The 25,000-nt window shown below is 40.5% G+C and overlaps 3 protein-coding genes across 4 annotated transcripts in view; 2 read left to right on the top strand and 1 right to left on the bottom strand.

Moving 5' to 3' along the window:
• LOC129410510 (zinc finger protein 271-like) overlaps nt 1-25,000 on the top strand; it is a 688,773-nt gene that overhangs the window by 420,283 nt on the left and 243,490 nt on the right. The gene's annotated exons all lie outside the window — the stretch shown is intronic.
• Nucleotides 1-25,000, bottom strand: part of LOC129410602 (zinc finger protein 286A-like) — a 46,815-nt gene that overhangs the window by 16,008 nt on the left and 5,807 nt on the right. The window lies entirely within an intron of this gene.
• Nucleotides 10,483-25,000, top strand: part of crip1 (cysteine-rich protein 1) — a 116,379-nt gene continuing 101,861 nt past the window's right edge. Inside the window, exons 1-5 of one of the 2 annotated variants that reach the window (XM_055159163.1) lie at nt 10,486-10,645; nt 22,051-22,145; nt 23,855-23,912; nt 24,708-24,754; nt 24,856-24,984. In XM_055159163.1, coding sequence (XP_055015138.1) covers nt 10,606-10,645; nt 22,051-22,145; nt 23,855-23,912; nt 24,708-24,748 — 234 coding nt within the window. In that variant the 5' untranslated portion in view covers nt 10,486-10,605 and the 3' untranslated portion in view covers nt 24,749-24,754; nt 24,856-24,984. Of the gene's footprint in view, nt 10,646-22,050; nt 22,146-23,854; nt 23,913-24,707; nt 24,759-24,855; nt 24,985-25,000 lie in introns of those variants that run through there. The other variant, XM_055159166.1, reaches the window with a different exon arrangement.

Here is a 25,000-nt window from a genome sequence, read left to right as displayed (position 1 = left end):
ATAAGTCAAATAAATAAAAGACACAGAGGAGCAAACGACTCACGCGGTGTTAAAAACCAGAGAATAAAAGTAGGTCTGAAGACGAGACTGAGGCCCCGTTCACACTAGTGTGAACAGTGTTGTCACAGTCACAGTGCTGCTGGTTTATTCTGTTTTCCTGTGTTATGTAAAAGAGAAGGCGGCGGACAAAATGAATAGTTTTAAAATGCAGATTTTATTGTCATTCAGTGAGTTCTTGGGTCTAGTCAATAATAAAAATGATCAAGTCAAACATTTGTGAATTTACTTTTTGGATTTTTCATGGCAAAATCATTAAGAGAAAAAACTGGCCCTTGTCCAATGAGAAATGGAAAAAACAGATAAAGGCCGTTTACGTGACTTAAACTGTGATGTTGGACTAAACCAGGACTAAACCAAGTCTGGGACCAGACTGGGACTGAGACCAGGACCGGGGCCAAGACTGGGACCAGACCAGGACTGAGACCAGGACTGAGACCAGGACTGAGACTGGGACCAGACCGGGACTGAGACCAGGACTGAGACTGGGACCAGACCGGGACTGAGACCAGGACTGAGACTGGGACCAGACCAGGACTGAGACCAGGACTGAAAACGGTTTAGTCCTGGTTCAGTCCATTATCCGTTTTTTCCATTTTTCATTTAAACACAAAATTGAAAACTGAAAAAACGAATTGTTATCTGTTTTTTCATTTTGGTTTTGGAGACAAATAATGAAGAAAATTGTTTTTTAGTTTTCTTATTTTTGGTTTTATTTTGAAAAATGAATGAATGAATGACAGACAGATTTTGCTCTGATCTGAGCCTCTGACATCGTCACTTTCTAAACCACGAGTCTCCAGTCTTTATCTCAGGAGCCTGTGTCTCTCCGCCTCCTTCCAAACCGAGGGATTTCAGAATTACACCATCGTGTTGCAAAACAAAAATGTGGTTAATTCCACGACTGTTACTGTTGGACGTGTGTCAGTTTGAAGCTCTGTGCACTAATAAATGGACAGAGGTTTATGTTTCATTGGCTCTAACTGCTCCCAGAGACTCAAACTCTTTCTCATCATCGTCTCATTTTCTTGCGATCACTAAAATGAGGATCTGTCTGGTGGTTTGGTTTTGTTTTGTAAAGGAGCTCACCGGAGGAAAAAGGCTGGAGACTCCTGTTCTAAAATAACATCATTTTGCATTTTAACAATATTAATTTGAGCTGCACCCGTCTGTATTTATTAACATCGACCTGTAGAATGTTGTGATTTCATCTGAAACATACGGAAGCTGAGAGGATCACAACAAATGCAAACGCCGCAACAAATACAAATGCCACAACACAACAAAAAGCCACAACAAACCAAAAAAAGCCACAACGGAAATGACCGCAGGACTCTATTTTAATGCAAACGCCGCAACAAAAACAAATGCCACAACACATTAAAAAGCCACAACAGAAGTGACCGCGAGACTCTATTTTCTGACGGACCGATCGAGCGGCAAGTGAAGAAGAAGAACTACAACGTGAAACGAATAATGATAAAACAATAAATTACTTTAACTTACGTTTCCAACTTCTCCGTTCCTTTACTTTTCACGTTGTAGTTCTTCTTCACTTGTCGCTTGATCGGTAAAAATGATTATTATTATTACTATTATTATTACTATTATTCGAGTTATTCAAGAGCCCCGTTCTAAAACCTGAAATCCATGAATTACCAACATCATTTTGCATTTTAACAACATTAACTTGAGCTTCCCTCGTCTGTATTTATTCAACATCGGCCTGTAGAATGTTGCGATTTCATCTGAAACACAGCAGCAATTGAGGAAGTTCTGCGGAAGGGAAAATTATTTTTGGGTCGATGAGGCAAAAGAGCAGAGGCCACTGAAAACAAAACGACGTCAACTTGGATTCAACTTCAGATTTTATTATAGTTTTATGGGAGCAAGGGCCAGATTTCTCACTGTACTTTACAATAAAACCTCCAAATAAAATCACAAATGTTCAACTTGGTATTTGACCCAAGAATTCACTTTAAAACAACTGAATTTTGTATTGTTAATCATTTTAAATCATCTGAAACCAGCGACAGCCACATTCTTCTCAAACACGTTCACTTCAGATTTGATCGTTTCAGAACCAGCGTCAGTTTCTCAGTTTCTCAGTTTCGTCTCTTTCTGGCTTCCTGTTTATGTTTGGCGTGACCCTGTTGCCACGGCGATGTCAGGGCGCATGATGGACGGCGTGAGCGCGTGCGGCGAGGGAGTGTCCCGGGTACAAAGTCGAACGCTGTAATCATTAAACTGACTGGGACGTCTCCATAAAGAGAACAATAAACGTCTGACCGACATGTGACCGATGAACACAGGAGTGACAACACAAACGGACTTCAGGAGCTCCTGCTTTTATGAGAATGACTTTGTTCGACGCGATAATAATCTCAACTTCATCTGTGTCGTTGTTTCAGATCAGTGACAGTGAAAGTTTACAGAGAATAAAACTGGAAAGGAAAGTGAAGTCGCGCTGAGTTTTTTGTAAATCAGGAATCAGGTTCTGGTTAATGTTCGGGTCAGATTAGGGTTTGGTTCAGTTTACTTTGCGGTGACGTCACTCCGGGGGTGTTCTACGTCCTATCTCTACTGACGGAATGTTCAGCGGTTTCCCATGGCGACGCAAAGCAAACACTGGGTGACCAGATTTTCAAAATAAAAAACTGGGAAATCCCTGGTTTGTGCTGGTTGGTGACAGTGTCGTAGTATTCGAGGCTGGTCTTGGTCTCGAGATCGGCCTCAAGACGCTTTTATACGATCTGTGTCCCGTCTTGGACTCTAGCGCTTTTGGACTCAGTCTTGAAGGCGCTTGGACTCGGTCTTGTCTCGGTCTTGAAGGTGCTTGGACTCGGTCTTGTCTCGGTCTTGAAGGTGCTTGGACTCGGTCTTGTCTCGGTCTTGAAGGTGCTTGGACTCGGTCTTGTCTTGGACTCGAGGTCTGACACTTGGAGTACAACCCTTATTCCGACAGACCCTAAACCCGACAATCCATCATTCCCACATCTCTCCATCCTGACACTTTTTATGTCGTCATTCTGACGACCTGCTCAAAGTTTGGAGCGTCACCTTTTTTGCCTCGTAGGCCGTGCATCCTCCCGCGCGCAGCGTGAGACGCCACAAATATAAACACACTGCAACCACCGAGCCGATCGCCAGGACTAAACCAGGACTAAACCAGGACTAAACCAGGACTAAACCAGGACTAACCAGGACCAGGACTAAACCAGACTAACCAGGACTAAACCAGGACTAAACCAGGACTAAACCAGGACTAAACAGGACAGGACTAACCAGGACTAAACCAGGACTAAAAGGACTACACCAGGACTAAACCAGGACTACAAGACTAACCAGGACTACACCAGGACTAAACCAGGACTAAACTAAACCAGGACTAAACCAGGACTAACCAGGACTAAACCAGGACTAAACCAGGACTAAACCAGGACTAGGACTAACAGTAAACAGGACTAACCAGGACTACTACAGGACTAAACCAGGACTACACCAGGACTAAACCAGGACTAGACGAGGACTGAAGCGTGTTGCACGGACCAGGCCTCCTTCCGTGCACCAGACGACTACGTCACCAGTCTGTGAAAATATCCTCCTGTAAAAAGCGCTGCCGGAGATTAAGAATTCCCTTGAGTGTCGTTATGCGGAATGTTGGAAAAAAAAAGCAAAAGTGCTGCCGCTCCGACTAAGGAAAAAAAAGTTGGAGTGCAGAGACGTTTGATAAAAAATGGAAATGCTGCCGCTCCGACTGTAGGACGTCAGTGGCGGTTTGTGACTCTGACACTCGGTGAATTCGATCATATTTAAATACAGTTGGTAAATGTGCAGAGACTAAATCTCACTGCAAAACCAGTGAGAGAATGTGACTGTAAATGTGATGAACTTGAAAAAAAACCTCACTTGATTCACTCAGAAGCAGTTCTGTGTAAAGTGCCAGAGGGTGAGCGTCCAAAAAAGGTGCACAGAGTGTTTCAGTTTCAGTGCAGCTCTGTTTGTTTGTTTGGTTTATTTTAAGTATAAATGAATATTAACCAAATCAAATGGAGACAGATTTATAAAAACACTGATATATTTGTGCCAAAATACAAATAAATGTAGAAAATGACAAAGATGATCTTGATTTGGTCTCGATGGGCCGTGGACTCAGTCTTGTCCTGGTCTTGTCCTGGTCTTGTCCTGGTCTTGTCCTGGTCTTGTCCTGGTCTTGTCCTGGTCTTGTCCTGGTCTTAGTCTTGACGACAACACTGGTTAATAATCATAAAATTGTGAAACGACTCATGACTAAACTAAGTGACATTAGAATATGAGTCAGTCTCGTCACATTTACTTTGTGTTTTTGTCATTTTTAAGCAGCTTTTCTGTATTTTATCTCAACAAATGACAATTTATTCTTTTTTTTACTGTTGGCAGGTGTAAAATTGGTCAAAAATAGGGACACCTGGGACATTTCTTGTATAAAATTGGGACAAATCAGTGGTTTTGTATAAATCTACTGGGACAGAGACACAGGGACGTCTGGTCACTGTATGCGCACAAAACTCTACCAAAAAGTGTGAAATGTCGAGAAAAAAATCCCAAAGTGATTTAAAAAGCACATTTTCATTTTCCTGTGGTCAGTCCAGACGTTCATGATCCTGTTTAAAATAGTTTAACAGTTTTTATCACCTGTTGTAGTTCAGATAAATCAGTTCTTTCTGGTCAGATTGTGTCAAAACAAACCTCAGATTACAGACAGAGCAGTGCCTCCAGTTTGCTTCAGCTGCAAAATATCATCAGCAGCATGAAAAACTGAACATCATTTAAAGAGACATTCAAAATACTTTTATAATCACCTCATTTTGCGTCGCTTTGAAGCTCACTGATGAAAACTCAAGCGTTAATCTGAACAAACGACTCGGTTATTGCAACATGAACAAACAATTAAATCATCATTTGCTCATTAAACGACGGTGAGTGAGTTGGGAGTGAGTTTTTTATGGCTGCGTGTGCGGTTTTTTTATCTGCAGCTTTGTGTAACTCGAGCAAACAGACGTCGGCCTCGTAAACGCGCGGAGAACAGAGTCATAATGGAAAACGAACGGCATTTATCACAAAGGAATCGGCTTAAAGAGACACGAGGCTGTATTTTGGTGTAAACTCGGCGCTGTTACTAGGAGGAGACAGGAGCAGACAGGAGCAGACAGGAGCAGACAGGAGCAGACAGGAGCAGACAGGAGCAGCCGCACGATGTAATTGGCGGGTTTCAGATGACTTCATGACGCTGTAAAGGCCGTGAGATACAAAAGAGACGGGAGGCACCTGAACTCCTCTTTGTTCATGATTGTTTCGCTGTCGTAACAAGAGGATTTTAAGGTCTGGTGAGAAACAAAAAGGAAATGATCAGGTTCAGCCGCGTCCTGCAGCGTGACCCTCGACCTTCAGCTCCGGGTCACAGCGGTTTCCCCCTCGACGCCGAACCTCCCAACGCTGATCCGGAGTCATTTGTGTTTGACGAATCTTTAATCTCTTATTTTCAAGACTCCATTTTGTCGCTCTCTCCTCGTTTTCAGCTCCAGCGGTTCAGACTCTGTGAATAAACGTGAACCCAACATGTCGAGTTGTTTTCAGGGTTTGTGTCATCGGCTCATGGGCCCAAAAATAATTTTCTCTTCCACATTTACTTCCTCAGTCCAGGCGAGTTCAGGTGTTTGGGTAACACTTTATAATAACTACACCTTATTTAGCCTTAATAAAGCATGAACAAAGACTTAATTAATAATGAACAAAGACTTAATTAACAATGATTCACACTTAGTAAATGTTTAATAAAGCATAATTTGTCTTCACTTTAGAAAATCTCTCAAAAAGATTTAACTAACAGATAAACGCTGCCTGAATGATCATTGAATTACATTATTAGTAAATCATTCTCTCATAGTTTACTAATGATTAATAAATGCTCAAATGTTTAGTTCATGAGTAATTAAGTATTAAATAATTATGAGTAATTATTTACAGCACAGGCAAATGAAGTGCAAGTGCTAATTAAGGCAGTAATTAAGTAGTTACTCAGCCTGAATCATTATTAATTAAGTCTTTGTTCATTATTAATTAAGTCTTTGTTCATGCTTTATTAAGGCTAAATAAGGTGTAATTTTTATAAAGTGTTACGGGTGTTTGTTCATCCTCAGAGCCGTCTGGACTCTGTGTCTGGACGGTCACAGAAAACGTTCCCCAAATTAAACCACATAAACCCACAAACAGAATCGAGTGACCAAATAAAAAAAGACACAAAACAGAACTAAGCCACAGAACTACACACACGAACACAAACACACAGTGTTGGGAAAGTTACTTTTAAAATGTAATCCCCTACAGATTACAGATTACACACTCCAAAATATAGTTTGTAATGTAATTCATTAAATTACTTAAAGTGAGTAATGTAATCTGATTACTTTGGATTACTTGATTTGTTGTAGAGAAACAAAGATGAGGAAATCTTCACATAAGAAGTTTTGTCTGATAAAAGAAAATAAAAAGCCCAGACTTTACTTAAACATATTAAAAATATTATTGATAGAAGAAGAAGAAACACGTCCACACAGCAGGATTTAGTCCTGTTAAATCCTGTTTTAGACCTGGTTTAGACCTGGTTTAGTTGTGGTTTTAGTCCTGTTTTAGTCCTAATTTAGTCCTGTTTTAGACCTGGTTTTAATCCTGGTTTTAATCCTGGTTAAGACCTGGTTGAGATCTAGTTTAGTCCTGGTTTAGTTTCCGGGAATGAGTGGAATTACAGAAAAAAGAAAAAAAAAAAAAAAAAGGGTATAGCGCAAAATGTGAAAACAGTTAAATCCCTCTGTTTAATCCGATTTATTTCAACAAAGTAACTGTAATCCAATTACCACTCACTGAAACAGTAACTGTAACTGAATACAGTTACTCATCATTTGTACTCTGATTACTCTGGTACATGTAATCTGTTACTCCACAACACTGCAAACACAAAGTGTCTGACTGGCCACCAAGACCAGCAGCCCCGATCAGGTGCAGGTCATCCTCTTACACAGGGGGCGGAGTCTGCAGGTGAGGTGGGCGGAGACCTGCTCCACCAATCACAAGCCAGGACTCCCACAGCAGGAATCAAATCGTGCCAGAAAAATATTTTAAAACACACAAAGCAAATTACAACTGCAAACCTGGAGCCGTAACAACAAGTCCAACCACAAGAGACGGTCCCAAAAAATACTTGTACTTCTACAACTTTGACACATGTGTTTAAAGAACCAAAACTTATGACTCATTTACATAAACTGTAAACTCTGATAAAAACATCTGTTTCCTTGTGTGCTGGAATATGAGTGTTCTCTCTGTGTGACAGAGGGGTGTTCTCTCTGTGTCAGAGGGGTGTTCTCTCTGTGACAGAGGGGTGTTCTCTCTGTGACAGAGGGGTGTTCTCTCTGTGACAGAGGGGTGTTCTCTCTGTGTCAGAGGGGTGTTCTCTCTGTGTCAGAGGGGTGTTCTCTCTGTGTGAGAGGGGTGTTCTCTCTGTGTCAGAGGGGTGTTCTCTCTGTGTCAGAGGGGTGTTCTCTCTGTGTCAGAGGGGTGTTCTCTCTCTGTGTCAGAGTGTGTACACACAGATGTACAGAGGTGAAATGGTAAAACTGTAAACCCCTGAGGTGGTTTAATGGTGTCAAAATTTGGACACTGCCCAATCCTACGAACCACTGCTTTAAAAAATTCAGTACAGAACTCGACTCCAGATTCGCTCTGTAACCGCAGCCTCGATGAGCTTCATTTGACTGGAGCTGAACCCTGTGTGACTCTGAACACTTCTGTACTCGTCTGTGTCCTGAATCCACGTATCAGTCGTTCATTCGTTTTTCAATATAAAACCAAACATAAAAAAATGAAAAAACAACAGTTTTCATCATTATTTGTCTCCAAAACCAAAATGAAAAAACAGATACTGATACATTTTTTCAGTTTTCAGATTTTGTGTTTAAATGAAAAATGGAAAAAACAGATAACGACCGTTTCCCGTTTACATGACTTCAGTGACTGTGATGCTGGACTGAACCAGGACTGATCCAGGTCCAGGACCAGACCGGGACCAGAGCGGGACTGAGATCTGAACTGAGACCGAAACCAGGCCAGGACCAGAGCTGGACTGAGACCGAGACCAGAGTGGGACCAGAGCTGGACTGAGACCGAGACCAGGCCAGGACCAGAGTGGGACTGAGACCGAGACCAGAGCAGGACCAGAGCTGGACTGAGACCGAGACCAGAGTGGGACCAGAGCTGGACTGAGACCGAGACCAGAGCGGGACCAGAGCTGGACTGAGACCGAGACCAGAGCGGGACCAGAGCTGGACTCTGAGCTTTGACTCTGACCCTCCGCAGAGTCCAAGCCTCAGCTTCGAGCTCCGGCCCTGGGCCCTGGGCTCTGAGCCTCCGGTCTGGTCCGAGTCGGGTCTCAGTCTCTGTCTGGTCTCGGTCTGAGTTCTCATCTTAGTCCCAGTCTGGTCCCAGACCTGGATCAGTCCTGGTTCAGTCCAGCATCACAGTTTAAGTCCTGTAAACAGGAATCGGCCATTATTTGTTTTTTCATTTTGGTTTTGGAGACAAATAATGAAACGAACGACGCATGGATTTGTCCTGGACCGTGACTCACACGAGCTCGTCCCAACAGCCTCAGGAGAAACACAGTTTGCAGTGGTGAAGTTTTATTACACTTGATAATTGCAGCATTAATGATCTGAGTCTGAGAGTCTGAGAGTCTGAGAATCTGCAGCACCGTCCACACACCTCCACCAAACTCCACCAAACTCCACTCTGCTCCACTCTGTGCTCTAATATTAGCTCTGTGAACAATAGAAGCTTAGGCCTGAGCTAAATGATTCATGTGTGTGTGTTCTGTGTGTGTGTGTGTGTTCTGTGTGTGTGTGTGTGTGTGTGTGTGTGTGTGTGTGTGTGTTTGTGTGTGTGTCTGTGTGTGTGTGTGTGTGTTCTGTATGTTTGTGTGTTCTCTGTGTGTGTGTGTATGTGTGTATGTGTGTGTGTGTGTGTGTGTGTGTGTGTTGTGTGTGTGTGTGTGTGTGTGTGTGTGTGTGTGACGGATCTATTTTCTATTTTCTATTTTAAACTCGTTTCCTCGTCACAAATCGACCTGGAGTTTTGTTTTTTTAACTCACAAAAAAACTACAGATTCAGACGGAGTTTTTCTCTCAAACTGAAAAAACAACAACAAACACAGTCAGTGAAACCAGGAAGGAAGAGCTCCACTGTGTTTTTAAACTCCACACACCTTCACTAGAATCAACTGGATCATTTCAGCCTCTGGAGTCGCCGATTTCTACTGAACTAAAGCTAAAAAAAACTGTTTTACTCTCTCCTCTCTGTGCCTCTCTTTCTCCTCTCTCTTTTTCCTCTAGCCATTTTTTATTTTTCCTCTCTCTCTCTCTCTCTCTCTCCCTCCTCCTCAGCCCATCATCCCTCATCATTACTCATCGCTCTCTTCCTCTCCTCCCTTTCCTCCTCCCTTCTCTCTCTCTCTTCCTCTCCTTCCTGCTCTACCCCTCTCTCTCTCGCTCTCCTCTGTTTACCTCCTCCTCACTCATTCTCTCTTCCTCACTCTGCCTCCTCCCTCCCTTCCTCTCTTTTCTCCCCCCTCCCTCCCCCTTTCTCTCCTCACTCTGCCTCCTCCCTTTCTCTCTCCATCCTCTCCCTCCTCCCTTTCTCTTCCTCTTTCTCTCCTTCCTGCTCTACTCCTCCCTCCCTCTCTTCTCTCTCTTCTCTGTTTACCTCCTCCTCTCTCTGCCTCCTCCCTTTCTCTCCCTGTCCTCCCTCTCTTTCCTCTGTCACTCCTCTCCCTCCCTCTTTCTCTCCTCCTCCCTCTGCCTCCTCCCTTCCTCTCCCCTCCCGCTCTTGCACCCCCTTCTCCCTCCATCTCTTTCTTTCCTCCGTCTCTTTCTCTCCTCCTCACTCCGCCTCCGCCCTCCCTTCCTCCCCTCCATCCTCCCTCTCTTTCTCTCTTCCTCTCCCCTCCCTCTCTCTCCTTCCTGCTCTACCCCTCCCTCCCTCTCTCCTCTGTTTACCTCCTCCTCCCTCTGCCTCCTCCCTTTCTCTCTCTGTCCTCCCTCTCTTTCCTCTGTCACTCCTCTCCCTCTCTCCCCCCTCCCTCCCTCTCTCTCTCCTCCTCCCTCTGCCTCCACCCTCCCTTCCTACTTCCCTCCATCCTCACTCTTTTCCTCCTCCCTTTCTCTTCCTCTCCCCTCCCTCTCTCTCTCTCTCCTCTGTTTACCTCCTCCTCTCTCTGCCTCCTCCCTTCCTCTCTCTCTCTCTCTCTCTCTCTCTCTCCCTCCCTCTCCTTCTCCTCCTCCTCCTCTTCTCTCTCTCTCTCTCTCTCTCTCTCTCTCTGGTATAAAAGTCGCGTGCGTCTTGTTTTTCTCACACTTGTGCCTCGCGCTCTTCTTTCTCTCCGCAGGTGCTTTTCTCTTTTTCTCTCAGTTTTTTGTTTTTCTCGGATTTTCTTCGGAGACTCTTCGGTGTTTGTCCGACATGCCCAAGTGTCCGAACTGCGGGAAGGAGGTCTACTTCGGTACGTGCGCAAAAAAAATATATATATATATACCGTGTGCACACTTTTAACGCCAGTTTCACTTCCGGTCTCGTGCAAACAGGAAGAAAAAGCGATAGATTTATAGATTTACAGACTCATTTATTGATTTATTTGTGATTAAAGTTAGTTTCAAGTGTCGCTCTGTGAAAAACAGATCAACCAGAAGGAAAATGACACGAAGGGCGAGGCCAGGATATTGAATTATTTATGTGAATTTAATTTAATTTAATTTAAACTCGTTTCTGAGTTTTCAAAGCTCCGGGTTTTGCACACGGCTCAAAATCACGCAAATATTTGAGGTGTAATTTCTCATAAACATTTATTTTTTGCATTTTATTTTAAGAAAGTTCAGTTTGGAGCAAATGTATTTGTGATGTACTGCAAAGTGCACAGGGCGTGTACCTGAACGCAGTAGTAGTAGTAGTAGTTATTGTAGTAATAGGTGCAGTAGCAGTAGTAGTAGCAGTAGAAACAGTAGTAGTAGTTGTAGTAGTAGTACTTGTAGTAGTAATACTTGTAGTACTTGTAGTAGTAGTACTTGTAGTACTAGTACTTGTAGTACTTGTAGTAGTAGTTTAGTTGTAGTAGTACTTGTAATAGTAGTAGTAGTAGTAATAGTAGTTGTAGTAGCAGTAGTAGTATTTGTAGTTGTACTTGTAGTACTTGTAGAAGCAGTAGTACTTACAGTAGTAGTTGTAGTAGCAGTAGTAGTTGTAGTAGTTGCAGTAAAAGTAAAAGTATCACATACTTAAGTAAAAATATTAAAGTACCCGTTTAAAAATGTACTTAAAGAGTAAAAAGTAAAAGTATTTTGCAGATTTTGAAATTTTATAAAACTTCAAATGTGCTGACGTTGATACAGATTTGTTTTATTTGTAGAATTTTATTTAATTGTGAAAATCCCCTCAGTCTCAGTAAATAATTTAAAAAAGTACTTTTACTTTTCCGTCCTGTTTAAAAGTGTAGTGGAGTAGAAAGTACAGATACTTACTCTCAAATGTAGTGAAGTAAAAGTAAAAAATATTCACTTTAAATGTACTAAAGTAACGTGTAGATACTTCAACTTTATACTTAAATACAATACTTGATAGTAGTAGTAGTAGTAGTATTTGTAGTAGTAATTTTCAGTGTTTATTTAACAAAGTTTATATCTTGTCAGTTCTGAATTTTGACACTGGAACAAAGAAAAACTCACATAAAAGTAAAAGTATCACATGAAAAAATGTACTTAAGTAAAAGTAATAAAGTACCTGTTTAAATTTTTACTTAAAGAGTAAAAAGTAAAAGTATTTTGTGTACATTTTGAGTCTGTTAAAGCTTCAAATGTAAAGATTCTGATACAGACTTTGCTGAATTTTGTGCATTGTTTTTTTTCTTGCTGTTTTTATTTGTATAATTTTGTTTCTCAAACTATAAAAAAACGCCGTTTAGACTTTTGTGCAGGTCTCAAACTATAATACCAAAGTGTAGTTCAGTAAAAAGTAGAAATGTGGAGAAGAAATGTTTAAAAAAATCCACTTTAAATGTTCAAAATCTGTACTTCATCACAATACTTTCATGCTTTTATTTTGTAGTAGCAACATTAGTATTTGTGTTATTAATTTGCAGTATTTAAGTTATATTTTGAGTTAATTGAATCCTGCAGCACAGTTTTTTCTCTCTCAGCACAGTTTCTCAGATTCTCAGCACAATTAGAATCACGGGAGAGAATGTTTTTGCGACAGCAGCTCCGCCCGGACGCAGACAAACGCGCTGGAATTATGTAAGAGGCACTTTATCCGGAGTTTGAGCTGCAAATGAAACACGTCCGATCCAACGTAAAACACAGCCGTGAAACGTTTTTGAAATGTTTTTGAAATGTTTTTGCACTTGAAACTTGGACGCAGAAGCTCCACGCGTCACAAAAACTAGAATAACAAAAAGAAAACAGAGACATTTTTATTATAAATTCAAAATAAAAACAAGAAACGAGAATGCACATATACGTCTATAAAAGTCAAAATAAAACATAAAAATATAATAATACAAATATATCCCAGTTTATACAAAAGGTCGTAAGGAAAAACAACACAAAGACGGAATAATATCCAAGATAACTTATGTAAAGAGAAGATCCACAGTGATTCTAGAATGTTCTGTGGAGCTGCAGCGTGTAATTCAGTCACTTGTAAAAGCAAAAAAAATGTTTAAAAATGTTTGTGATGTTTTCAGGTGAGTACAAGAGTCTGTAATCTTGTACTGCAAAGTGCACGGAGTATTTGTCTGAAGGTAGTAGTAGTAGTAGTAGTAGTAGTAGTAGTAGTAGTAGTAGTAGTAGTAGTATTTGACACAGTGGTTCTAGAATGTTCTTTTTAGCTAAAATTCTGTCAGAACTTCAGTCTGCAGTTCAGTCTGTGTCCACTAGGAGGCATCACTCTGTTTGACAGCACCTGATCTAAAAACTATCAATAAATATCAAGATATCGAATAGTTTAATGTGATGAAACAGTATCGATATTGTGGGCTGCCATGTCAAGATAATTTTTTGGTTTATTTTACTAAATTATTTAGTTCCAGCTTCAGTTTTGTTGTTTGTTCAGAGGAAGAACATTTTCACAGTTTTGAGGATGAAACCGGGCGTGGTTCCTGTGAACTTTGCACAAGAAGAAGTGATTTAACAAAAACTTTTAGAATCACAGACATGATTTACACTTTATTTTTTATTGAATAGTTTTGAATCAATTTGAAATATATATCGTATCGAATCGAAAGTTCGACATATGTAAACCTCAACTATTGACTAGACGTGTTTTTCTTTTGTTTTGGTGCGATTTGGACGATGAATTTTGTGCTTTATTTGTTTTTTGTATGAGCATAAATGGAAACAAAACCTTGTCATCTTTTAAAAATAAAGATAAGTAATTTAAAAGTGATTGTATTTGTGGTCGAGGGATTAGTTGATGGAACAACCTGAGTGACGATTTTAAAAACGTCTAAAAACAGAATAAAGCATCTAGAGCTTTGGCATGAATGAATTCTGCTTTAAACTTTGTTTATTTTAATAAGTCGTAAGTGAAATTATAAACTCAAACTTGTTTCTCACACGCTGCTTTTCTTTCTTGGAATTCTGTCGTTGTTTAATCGGGTTTGGCATTGAAGAATTTTGACTTCAGCCTAAACACTTTCGCTCGTGATCCATGCGGTTGGAGTTTATGTTTTGTTTAGTTTAGTTTTGTAGAGCTGCAAAATGACAGAATAAAACTAAAAAAAAAAAGAAAAGTATCGTATCGTGGCCTGTGTATCGAGGTGTTTATCGTATCGGCAACTTCCCCGCCCTTTTTTTCCGTGTAAATTCATATAATTCATGCTCCTTTTTTATGTAACGGATAAAACGTCTTTCCTTATTTCAGAGAAAGGTTGCTTTGTGTTTTTATGGAATGGAGTGGGCAGAAAACTGGCAGAAGTCGCTGAAATGTGAGTTACAGTCACTTGTAAAAGGCTCGAGCGAAATGGTGCCTTAATGGAAAAAGCTCGTGGTCTTAATGTGTTTTAAATCCCGTCGAGTTTGACGCAGACGGAGGGCGGCCGCCGCACTCACGCTCCTCTGGATCTGAGGAAAGTCCAGGTTTATAGAACAGAACAGACCACTGCGCTTTCCGGATGTTTCCATTTGATTTCAGGCTTAATCTATAGAGCACATTGTCTTTGAACACGACTGTAAATCAGAAAAACTCAAACGTTTGCTGGAGTTTTTTAGCTTCTGCCAGTTTTCTACCCTCACTGTTCCATGAAAAACACAAAGCAAAAAAACTTCTCTTTGAAACACGGAAAGAGTATTTCTCCGACTCATGAAAAAAAGACCATAAACTGTGTGAACTTCCACAGAAAATGTAGAAAACAGAAAAGGAAGCAGGTGATGTCATTTTAGTCCACGTTCAGACGGCACAGTTTAAAGATCAGTTTGGATTTTTTTGTGAAATCAGATTTTTGTCGCGAGCTCGTTCACATTTCCAGTTAAACGCCCTAAAAGTGTCACACAAGAACATTGGAGGAAACAACGTTAATGTTTACGGAAGTCGCCTAAACGTGGACGCAGCATCGACCTGGAGATTTTACACCTGAACATGTACAGATTTGGAGATTGACCTGTTCTATTTAGTTCCAGCTTCAGTTTTGTTGTTTGTTTACAGGAAGGAAACTCATTTATGCGACACATTTGACATTTTCACTGTTTTGACGATTAAAATGTTTGTGTTTCGTATGAACTTTGCACAAGAAGAAATGGTTTAAACAGAGACTTTTAGGTCACATTTACACTGAGGCGAATCATCGTATCATTATATCGAAAACGATTTGCGTCCAGACTCGTCGTTTCTGTGTTCGTTCCCTCCAAACAGTAACACGAAACCTCCTGAAACACGAGTCACATGACCAGACTGGCCTCACAACGTCACATGAGCGGTAAAATCAAGGAAGTGTTGCACTGTGTCTGAAGTTGCAGGCAGCCGACAAACGTGAAAACGTGAAAATCTTCTAGTTGTAGTTCGGCTGTTTCTTGTTTGTCTTTGTGTTTCTCACATGACGACGTCATGACCCCAGAGAATCAGAAGGAGCGAGTCACAGTGACACAGTGTCCAATCAGGACGAGACTCCAGCTCCTACATCAGAGGATCAGAGTTTTCAGGAGTCCACACAGTCCCCGTCACATCTGGACCAACATGAACTCGTGGAGCTGGAGGCACCAGATCGTTCAGACTCTGGAGACGTTTTCTACGGAAGCCGAGAGTCACAACAAACGCAAATGCCACAACACATTAAAAAGCCACAACGGAAATGACCGCGGGACTCTATTTTCCGACGGACCGATCAAGCGGCAAGTGAAGAAGAAGAGTCCCGCGGTCACTTCTGTTGTGGCTTTTTAATGTGTTGTGGCATTTGCTTTGTGTTGTGGCATTTGTCTTTGTTGCGGCGTTTGCGTTTGTTGTGTCTCCTCTCGGCTTCCGTAGTTTTCCATCGGACTAATGTGAACGAACACTGCACCCACAACCAACACCACTCACATACACACTAGTGTGAACGGGGCTTTAGTATCACAGCCACGATTTAACTTTTATTTTTATTGAACCGTATCGAATTGTTTTAAAATGTATCGAATCAAAAGTGCACCGTATGAAGTTATGTATCGTATCGGCAACTTCTTAATGATTCTCAGCTCTAATATCGATACTGCAACAGGTTTACGTGTAAAGTCTGTGGAGAGGCGCGTCTCCACACGAAAGCTGAAGAATCTGAAGTTCGGGTGAAATTCTCGGCGGGTCAGCGAGGTTCAAATGTGTGTTTCAGATAAAAAGGCGTTTGTCGTGTTTTTGGCGCCGCATTCGTTAAGATCGACTTTTTTCTCTTTTCGTAATTGTTTCCTTTCCTCGTTCAGTCACTTGAAGTTGTTTTCAGACTGACTCATGCATGTTGGAGTCATTAGGACGCCATTGTTCCAGAATGTTCCTCACACACGCCCTTTACTTTACTTTACTTTTTCTTCACAAAAGCCGTTTTTACGTATTTCACATTTTTCCAGAATCTTCTTTTCTCTGTTCTGATCTGTGGGCGTCGTGGGCGGAGCTGCAGGAATAGACTTTTTTGTTTCTTTTATTTCTTTGATTACAGACGGATTATGTCACTTTCCCGGTTCTGCCATCTCCTCGTCTCCATGGAGATGTTGTTGCTTTGCCTGACATGTTCCACAGTGCGGCATTAAACAGGATTCAGTTATTATTGTTTTTATGGCTCCAAACTCTGTCTGTGAGCGGGCGGCCTCTCCGTAGACGTGACATGACCTCTAACCCCGTGTGGCGCTGCTACTTGTTTGTCTCCGTGGAGATTGAAAGGTTTAATGCCACACTGCGGAACATTCCAGTGGAAGCTGTAACACGAGCAGCTGTAACGTGGGAGAATTTGAGCAGTAAAAGGTCAAATTGAACTTTTATGGCAAATTTTTTGGTTATTAAAGTTTCGTGGCAAATGCGAAACTGAAATGATACGTGGAAACTCATCAGAAAAGTTGTGTAGTGCAGCTTTAAGTCGTTTTAAGTAGTTTTAAATCAACATTGCAATTTAAAATGTAAAAATATGACATAATGATGCAGGTAAAACAATATAACAGAGAAAACTTGACAACTAAACCAGGACTAAACCAGGACAAAACCAGAACTAAAACCAGAACTAAAACCAGGACTAAACCAGGATTAAAACCAGAACTAAAACCAGGACTAAATTAGAAATAAACCAGAACTAAAATAAGATCTAAACCAGGTCTAAAACAGGACTAAACCCTCTCCCCGTACGCTGTCGGTCCGTGAAAATATCGTCACTTAAATTTATTTTCCGTGCATCATTTTCACTTAAATTCAACTTACTACGAAGTTTTATTAACCAAAAATCTGCCATAGAAATAATATTTGACCCTCGACAGCTCAAATTCTGTCGTAAAACAACAAAAACAACTAAACTTTTCCAGTATTGCAAAGAAAATGAACAAACGAGAAACTCTGAGCCCCTAAATAAAAAACTGAAATACTGGAGCCAGGTCTGAGTAAAACTGCACAAGACAAAAAAACAAGACAAAAAAGTGAATCAAACGAAGTCACAAACTGAACCTGAAGCGCTCCGAGTCGGACCTGAAGCGGGACGCGCCCCGCAGTTTGACAAACGCGTCTCTGTCTTGTGTTAAGACCCGTCGCAGCTCGGCCCCGATCCAAAGAAAACCCAGATCCGTGGAACAAAGCCCGAGGGCCCTGCAGTCTGGAGTACACACACACACACACACACACACACACACACACACACACACACACACACACACACACACTCACACACACACACACACACACACACACACACACACACACGCACACACACACACTCACACACACACACACACACACACACACACACACTCACAGCACTCACAGGACTCACAGGACTACTGCAGTACTTTTACAGTAGAGACCAAAACCACAGAATCATGAGCTCATCATCATCACCGCCGCCGCCGCCGCCGCCGCCCTGCGCTCGATTTATTCATTAACTGTCGACGGATTTGACGTGACGTTTTGGCAACAACTCAATAACGGAAAGATCATGACGTCGTATCGCCAAAGGTTAAACTATTATTAAAACAAACGACTATTTATGCAGAAAAAACCACGAGGACACTGTGTATTTATATAAAAACTGATTAAACGTGTGAATCAAAAGTTCAAAGTTTACAGAGAAATACCAAAAAATACAAAATCTTCATCTTTGTCGCTCTCTTCTCCCTCCTGCTGTCGTCCAAATGAAACTTTTATCAGCTTAATTTATTGCTGATTAATTCAAATTTAAATCGACTGAAACTTCATCGACCGAGTGGACGTTTTCAGATTTTTGACGGTTCTGATCCAGACGGAGGCCAGAGAGTTTGGGCCGTTTGTTCGACTCTTTCCGGGACGTTTCAGCTCATTTGGACATATTTTATAATTTTACCTCTAAAGCTGCATTGATTTTATTTTAAAGGTGTTTTTTATGACATTTTTTGTTCGGCAGCTTCACTTTTTCATTACTTTATCATAACATAAACCAGAGTCGTGACTTGGACTCGAGTCAGATTTAAGTCTCTATTTTTAGGACTTGACTTGATAAAATGGACTAAGACTTGGGACTCGACTTGGACTTGAAGGTCAGTGACTCGGACTTGAGGCCTGTGACTTGAGAAGACTCGATGTTTCTGCTAAAAAGATGTTTTTATAAAATACTTTTCTCTTTTCAGTTGATAAATGCGACACTGAATTTTACAGGAACAAACTGGAACATGTCGCTCCTACTTTTGTTTGTACTTTGGATGAAACTGAAGTACTGTGATACTCAAAAGTACTACAGTAATATACAGTACTATACAGTAAAACAGAGGAAAGTACAGAGAACATGATCCTTCCATTTCAGCGCAGACACACGACAGAAAAACTGTTATTAAACCATTTAAAATCTGAATTCTGAGCAGCTCAACAAAACAACGAGATTTCCTGCTTTTTTAAAAATAAAGAAATACAATTCTAATAATGCAGAAATTAGTTAAGAATTTTGGTCCCGGCCTCCACATTATTTTCTGTTTCTCGTGTGGCCCCGTGGAAACTCGTGGTCTGTAAAAGCAGTGACGTCTAATGGACCAAACCACAGCAGCTCTGAACTTTTCACAGTGTAGTTGTGTTTCTCGTCGTGTTTTTAGTGTGTTTCTCGTGTTTCTCGTCGTGTTTTTAGTGTGTTTCTCGCGGTGTTTCTCGTGTTTCTTGTCGTGTTTTTCGGCGTGTTTCTTGTCTCGTCACGTTTCTCGCCGCGTTTCTTTTCGTGCTTCTCGTTGCGTTTCTTGTCATGTTTCTCGTGTTTCTCGTTTCTTGTCGCGTTTCTTGTCATGTTTCTCGTGTTTCTTGACGTGTTTCTTGTCGTGTTTCACGTGTTTCTTGTCGTGTTTTCTTGTCGTGTTTTCTTGTCGTTTCTTGTCACGTGTTTCTTGTCGTTTCTTGTCATGTTTCTCGTGTTTCTTGTCGCGTTTCTTGTCGTTTCTTGTGTTTCTTGTCGCGTTTCTTGTCGTGTTTCACGTGTTTCTTGTCGTGTTTCACGTGTTTCTTGTCGTTTTCGTGTTTCTTGTCGTGTTTTCTTGTCGCGTTTCTTGTCGTGTTTCTCGTGTTTCTTGTCGTTTTCTTGTCGTGTTTCTTGTCGCTTTTCTTGTCGCGTTTCTTGTCGTTTTCTCGTGTTTCTTGTTGCGTTTCTTGTCTTCGTGTGTTTCTCGTCTGTCTGTCTTCTGTCCGGCGTTTCCCACAGTGGAGCTCCTGATTAGTGCAGGAAATGTTTCGTTTATTTCCTCGTGAGTTGGATGTTTTTTCAGTCAAGTGCCTCGGGTCTGTGAGGTTCTGGTGTGAGGAGCTCGGGCCAGAACCAGGACCAGAGAGTAAACACGACATTTTACATTCAGCGTAAAAACACAGAGGAGAGAACGAGACGAGGAAAACCAAGTGAAGTGAAGCTAACTGTAGGCACTGCTCTGTCTGAAGCTCTGTTACTCGAGTATTTGAGCACAATCTGACCGGAAAGAAGTGACTGATCTGAACTCTGCCAGTAAGAAATTAAAAACTAGGGAATGGCTAAATCCAACCCTTCCAACACTTGAGGACTGGTTCGGTTTAATTTTGAAAATATTTAAAATGGAAAAATTGGCTTAAACACAAAGGGAAAAATGTCTATAAGATTTGGGAAAAAGTAATCGAGTTTGTATCCCTTTTTCGTGGCACCTTGGGTTGTTTTTTCTTTTTGTCGTTAAAAAAAAAAGACAGAAAAGGACTAAGATTTTTCTGATATATGACTGATTTTAAAGCTGTCAACCTTTTCTAATAAAAACATAAAGAAAAAAAATAAAGAAAACAGATCAGAAATTTGTGTAATATGGATTTTTTAAACTTGAACTCGCATTTTATGATATTTCTGAAAATACTGATCATAAAATCATCTAAAAATTGTAAACTGTGTGATCCAAAAAGACAAAAACATGAGCTAATTTTAAAAAATCCATCACTTTTCTTTTGTTTTTGTTGTTTTTTCCAGCGCAGTGGACCTGAAGTGGAGTGTGGAGTGCGAGGGGAGAGTCTGGTCACAGATCCGAGTCTCATTCAAATGTTTTATGTAAACCAGGTCGTTCTGCAGAAACACGGGTCGTTCTGTTTGTGTCTCTGAGTTTTTATGACAGATGCAAAGCGACTCGTCTTTCCTGTCTTTTTTTGGGATGTTCTCGTTTGCATAGAAACATCTCGCTCGTTCTTCTCGTCCAGCGTCACCCACACGTGTTTCTGAAAACGCCCACGTCACTCGAGTCGTTTCCTCGTCACAAACGCTGGAGTTTGTTTTGTTTCGTTCACGTGTTTAAGTCACGTTCACTTTTATTTCTTCTCGTTTAGACGACTCTAACGAGCTTTTCTCCAACATCAGCCTCCGTGAAGTTGTTCGTTTATGGTCCAAAAATCTGCAGCGCGACTTTTAACTGGAACCAAAAAACATGAACGAATTACCCTGATTTTAGCTGATTTAGTCCTGGTTTAGACTTGGTTTAGTCTGGGTTTAGTTCTGTTTTAGACCTCATTTAGTCCTGGATTCGACTTGGTTTAGAGTTAGTTTAATCCTAGTTTAATACTGGTTTAGCTTTGGTTTAGTCCTGGTTTAGACCTTGGTCCTTTGTGTCATTTATTTTTATTTATTTTGTTTATCTTTTATTTTATTTTTTTTCTTGATCTTATTTAATTTGACTCATTTTATTTTCTTCTCGAGGATCAGTGCCGTTAAATCGAGTTTTATTTTATATTTATATTAGATTTGTTTTATTTGTATTTGTGCAGCTCTTTGGAAACTGTTTTGTTTATGAAATGTGCTGTAGAAATAAAATGGATTAGATTGGATTTAGATAACTCTTTATTGTTCATCTGTAGTAGTAGCAGTAGTAGTAGTAACTGTAGTAGTAGCAGTAGTATAAGTATTAGTAGTATATAAACTTTATTACTGCACTTTCGTCTTGTCGTTGGTGTGTTTATGTCGTCGGGCGTTTCCACTTTCACAGATAAACATGTTTTTATCAGTTTTTTTATGAGAGTTTATGAGGCTGCAGCAAAGTCCTCTGGGAAACGTAGTCCGTCCCACACCCACAGTCCTCAGATGGGATCAGTTTAACCCCGTGACCGGACTCTGGTCAAGTCCCTTTAGAATCACGTCACAAATGTTCTGTTTTTTTATATAATGACACGTCTGAGGATCAAACTAAAGCTGCTCTGAGACGTTTTTATCACATTTCCTCCAGTATCAGTGTTTACATGTTTACATGCACCGAAATCTGATTAGAATCTGATTTCTCTGGACCAAAAGGTTTCAGCACTTTAACCACTGTAACATCATCTGTAAATGTCACTCCAGCAGCACAGTTTAATTTTAGTTTTTGTTGGTTTAGACACAGTTAAGTCCTGGTTTAGACCTGGTTTAGTCCTGGTTTAGTCTGTTTCTCTCAGATATTTCACTCATGTGCAGGTTCTGACGAGGAACAGAAAGTTAAAAAAAGGCCAAACTAATGTGGAAAAGACAAAAACGAAAGCGAAAATGAGAAATATTGAAAGAATCTTTAAAATTTCTTTGTACTTTGTCTTTCAAATACAAAAATACAACAGTTCCTCTAAAAATCCTGGGCTTCACTGGCGCGTGTCACCAGGTGTTTTTGATGAACAGATTTTTCTTGTTCACACAAACTCACCAAAAATCAGATCGAATCATCGGGTTATCTGATTATTCTAGTAAGTGTAAAAGTTGTAGTGTTGTAAAAGTGTTTTTGTTGTGTTTTCCAGCGGAGAAGGTGACGTCTCTGGGGAAGGACTGGCACAGGCCTTGTCTAAAGTGTGACAAGTGTGGAAAGACTCTGTCCTCGGGCTCACACGCAGAGGTCAGACTGAACACTCCCACTCTGACAGATCAACTCTGTTATATCTACTCTGTCAAATCAACTCTGTTATATCTACTCTGTCAAATCAACTCTGTTATATCTACTCTGTTATATCTACTCTGTCAAATCAAAATCTACTCTGTCAAATCAACTCTGTTATATCTACTCTGTCAAATCAACTCTGCTATATCTACTCTGTCAAATCAACTCTGCTTATATCTACTCTGTCAAATCAACTCTGTTAAATCTACTCTGTCAAATCAACTCTGTTATATCTACTCTCTCAAATCAACTCTGTTATATCTACTCTGTCAAAATCAACTCTAAATCAACTCTGTCAAATCTACTCTGTCAAATCTACTCTGTCAAATCTACTCTGCTAAATCTACTCTGTCAAATCTACTCTGTCAAATCTACTCTGTCAATCTACTCTGTCAAATCAACTCTGTCAAATCTACTCTGTCAAATCAACTCTGCTATATCTACTCTGTCAAATCAACTCTGTTATATCTACTCTGTCAAATCAACTCTGTTAAATCTAACTCTGTCAAATCTACTCTGTCAAATCTACTCTGTCAAATCTACTCTGTCAAATCTACTCTGTCAAATCTACTCTGCTAAATCTACTCTGTCAAATCTACTCTGTCAAATCTACTCTGTCAAATCTACTCTGTCAAATCTACTCTGTCAAATCTACTCTGTCAAATCTACTCTGTCAAATCTACTCTGTCAAATCTACTCTGTCAAATCTACTCTGTCAAATCAACTCTGCTATATCTACTCTGTTATATCTACTCTGTTATATCAACTGTTACATAATATCTGTTAAATAATCTCTGACAGATCTACTCTCTCAAATCAACTCTGTCAAATCAACTCTGCTATATCAACTCTGTTAAATCTACTCTGTCAAATCTACTCTGTCAAATCAACTCTGTTAAATCAACTCTGTCAGATCTACTCTGTTAAATCAAAACTGTCCAATCAACCCTTTCAAATCAACTCTGTCAAATCAAAACTGTTAAATCAACTCAGTCAAATCAACTCTGTCAAATTAACCCTTTCAAATCTACTCTGTCAAATCAACCCAGTCCAATCTACTGTTGTTGCATCCCCAGTTTTAATTACAAAAAATACTCATGTGGTATCAGATAGATTAGTCCTGGTTTAGTCCTGGTTTAGTCCTGGTTTAGTCCTGGTTTAGTCCTGGTTTAGTCCTGGTTTAGTCCTAGTTTAGTCCTGGTTTAGTCCTGGTTTAGTCCTGTTAGTCCTGGTTTAGTCCTGGTTTAGTCCTGGTTTAGCCTCTGGACTTTGAGCCCGGTGAGTCTTTGGTCTCCTCTCCACAGATCTGACCTGTAACCTCTGGGCGTCGCTCTCGTCTACGTGGCGACAGACCGAGTTTATGTTGTAACCTGGAACTTTTACATAAAACCGTTTTATCTCCGTGGAAAGAAGGAGGCGGAAAAACTGTTTTATCAAATCAGATCAGCGGAAAACACTGAATCGGCTTTTTCAGTATCAGATAAGAACGAAAACCTGCCCGTAATCTGGACTTTCCCCGAGATAAAACATTAATCCACATATCGTCTGTCAGAGTGGAGTAGAGTTTAAGACGCCCACCCCACGGCCACAGGGTCACAGGGTCGATTCTCTGTCCTTCGTGTAAATTCTCGGTCGTCTGATGATGTTTTGTGTTTTGTGTTTTTCAGCACGAGGGGAAACCGTACTGTCACAAACCCTGCTACGCCGCCATGTTCGGACCGAAAGGTACAAACACTTCAAACACTTCAACATCATCTGTAAATGTAGACCTGGTTTAGTCCTGGTTTAGTCCTGGTTTAGTCCTGGTTTAGTCCTGGTCCTGGTTTAGTTTAGTCTTGGTTTAGTTTTGGTTCAGACTTGGTTCAGTTCTGGTTTAGACCTCATTTAGTCCTGGTTTAGTTCTGATTTAGACCTAGTTTAGTCCTGGTTTAGTCCTTGTATAGACCAAGTTTAATCCTGGTTCAGTTCTGGTTTAGACCTGGTTTAGTCCTGGTTTAGTTCTGGTTTAGTCCTGTTTAGACCTAGTTTAGTCCTGGTTTAGACTTGGTTTAGTCCTGGTTTAGCCCTTGTATAGACCTAGTTTAATCCTGTTTTAGTTCTGGTTTAGACCTTGTTTAGTCCTGGTTTAGTCCTGATTTAGACCTAGTTTAGTCCTGGTTTAGTTTTGATTTTGTCCTGGTTTAGACCTAGTTTAGTCCTGTTTAGTCCTGGTTTAGACCTAGTTTAGTCCTGGTTTAGTCTTGGTTTAGTCCTGGTTTAGACCTAGTTTAGTCCTGGTTTAGTTCTGGTTTAGTCCTGGTTTAGACCTACTTTAGTCCTGGTTTAGTCCTGGTTTAGTCCTGGTTTAGTCCTGGTTTAGTCCTGGTTTAAGTCCTGGTTTAGACCTGGTTTAGTCCTGGTTTAGTCCTGGTTTAGTTCTGTTTTTTTCCATGGAGAAAAAAAATCATTTGTCAAAGCCTCCATCAGAAAAGTTCCACATTAGATCTTTAAATGTGGTTTGTAAATGTTTGTGTTGTTCAGGTTTCGGTCGCGGTGGAACCGAGAGTCACACTTACAAATAAATCCAGGTTTGTTTTCGTGTTTATGAGTTTAAATTTTCATTTTCACGTCTTTTATATTTACGGACAAATAAATCTCACACTTTGTTTTTTTCTCGTTTGTGTTTCAGGTTTTTGTTTCCTGTGTCAAAAACTGCACCAGATTCGATGGAAGTTTTGATCATTTTAACTTCACCAGTTTAATTTTTACTGCTTTATTTTGACATGGATTTTATCAATAAACATGTTTGTAATTATGACGCGGCTGATGTTTTA

This window comes from Boleophthalmus pectinirostris, unplaced genomic scaffold (genome assembly GCF_026225935.1).
Source record: "Boleophthalmus pectinirostris isolate CB_2022bp ecotype Guang Dong unplaced genomic scaffold, ASM2622593v1 HiC_scaffold_10, whole genome shotgun sequence".
NCBI classification, from domain to species: domain Eukaryota; kingdom Metazoa; phylum Chordata; class Actinopteri; order Gobiiformes; family Gobiidae; genus Boleophthalmus; species Boleophthalmus pectinirostris.
The sequence above is the reverse complement of the archived record's forward strand: the minus strand, read 5'-3'. Positions and strand labels throughout refer to the sequence as shown.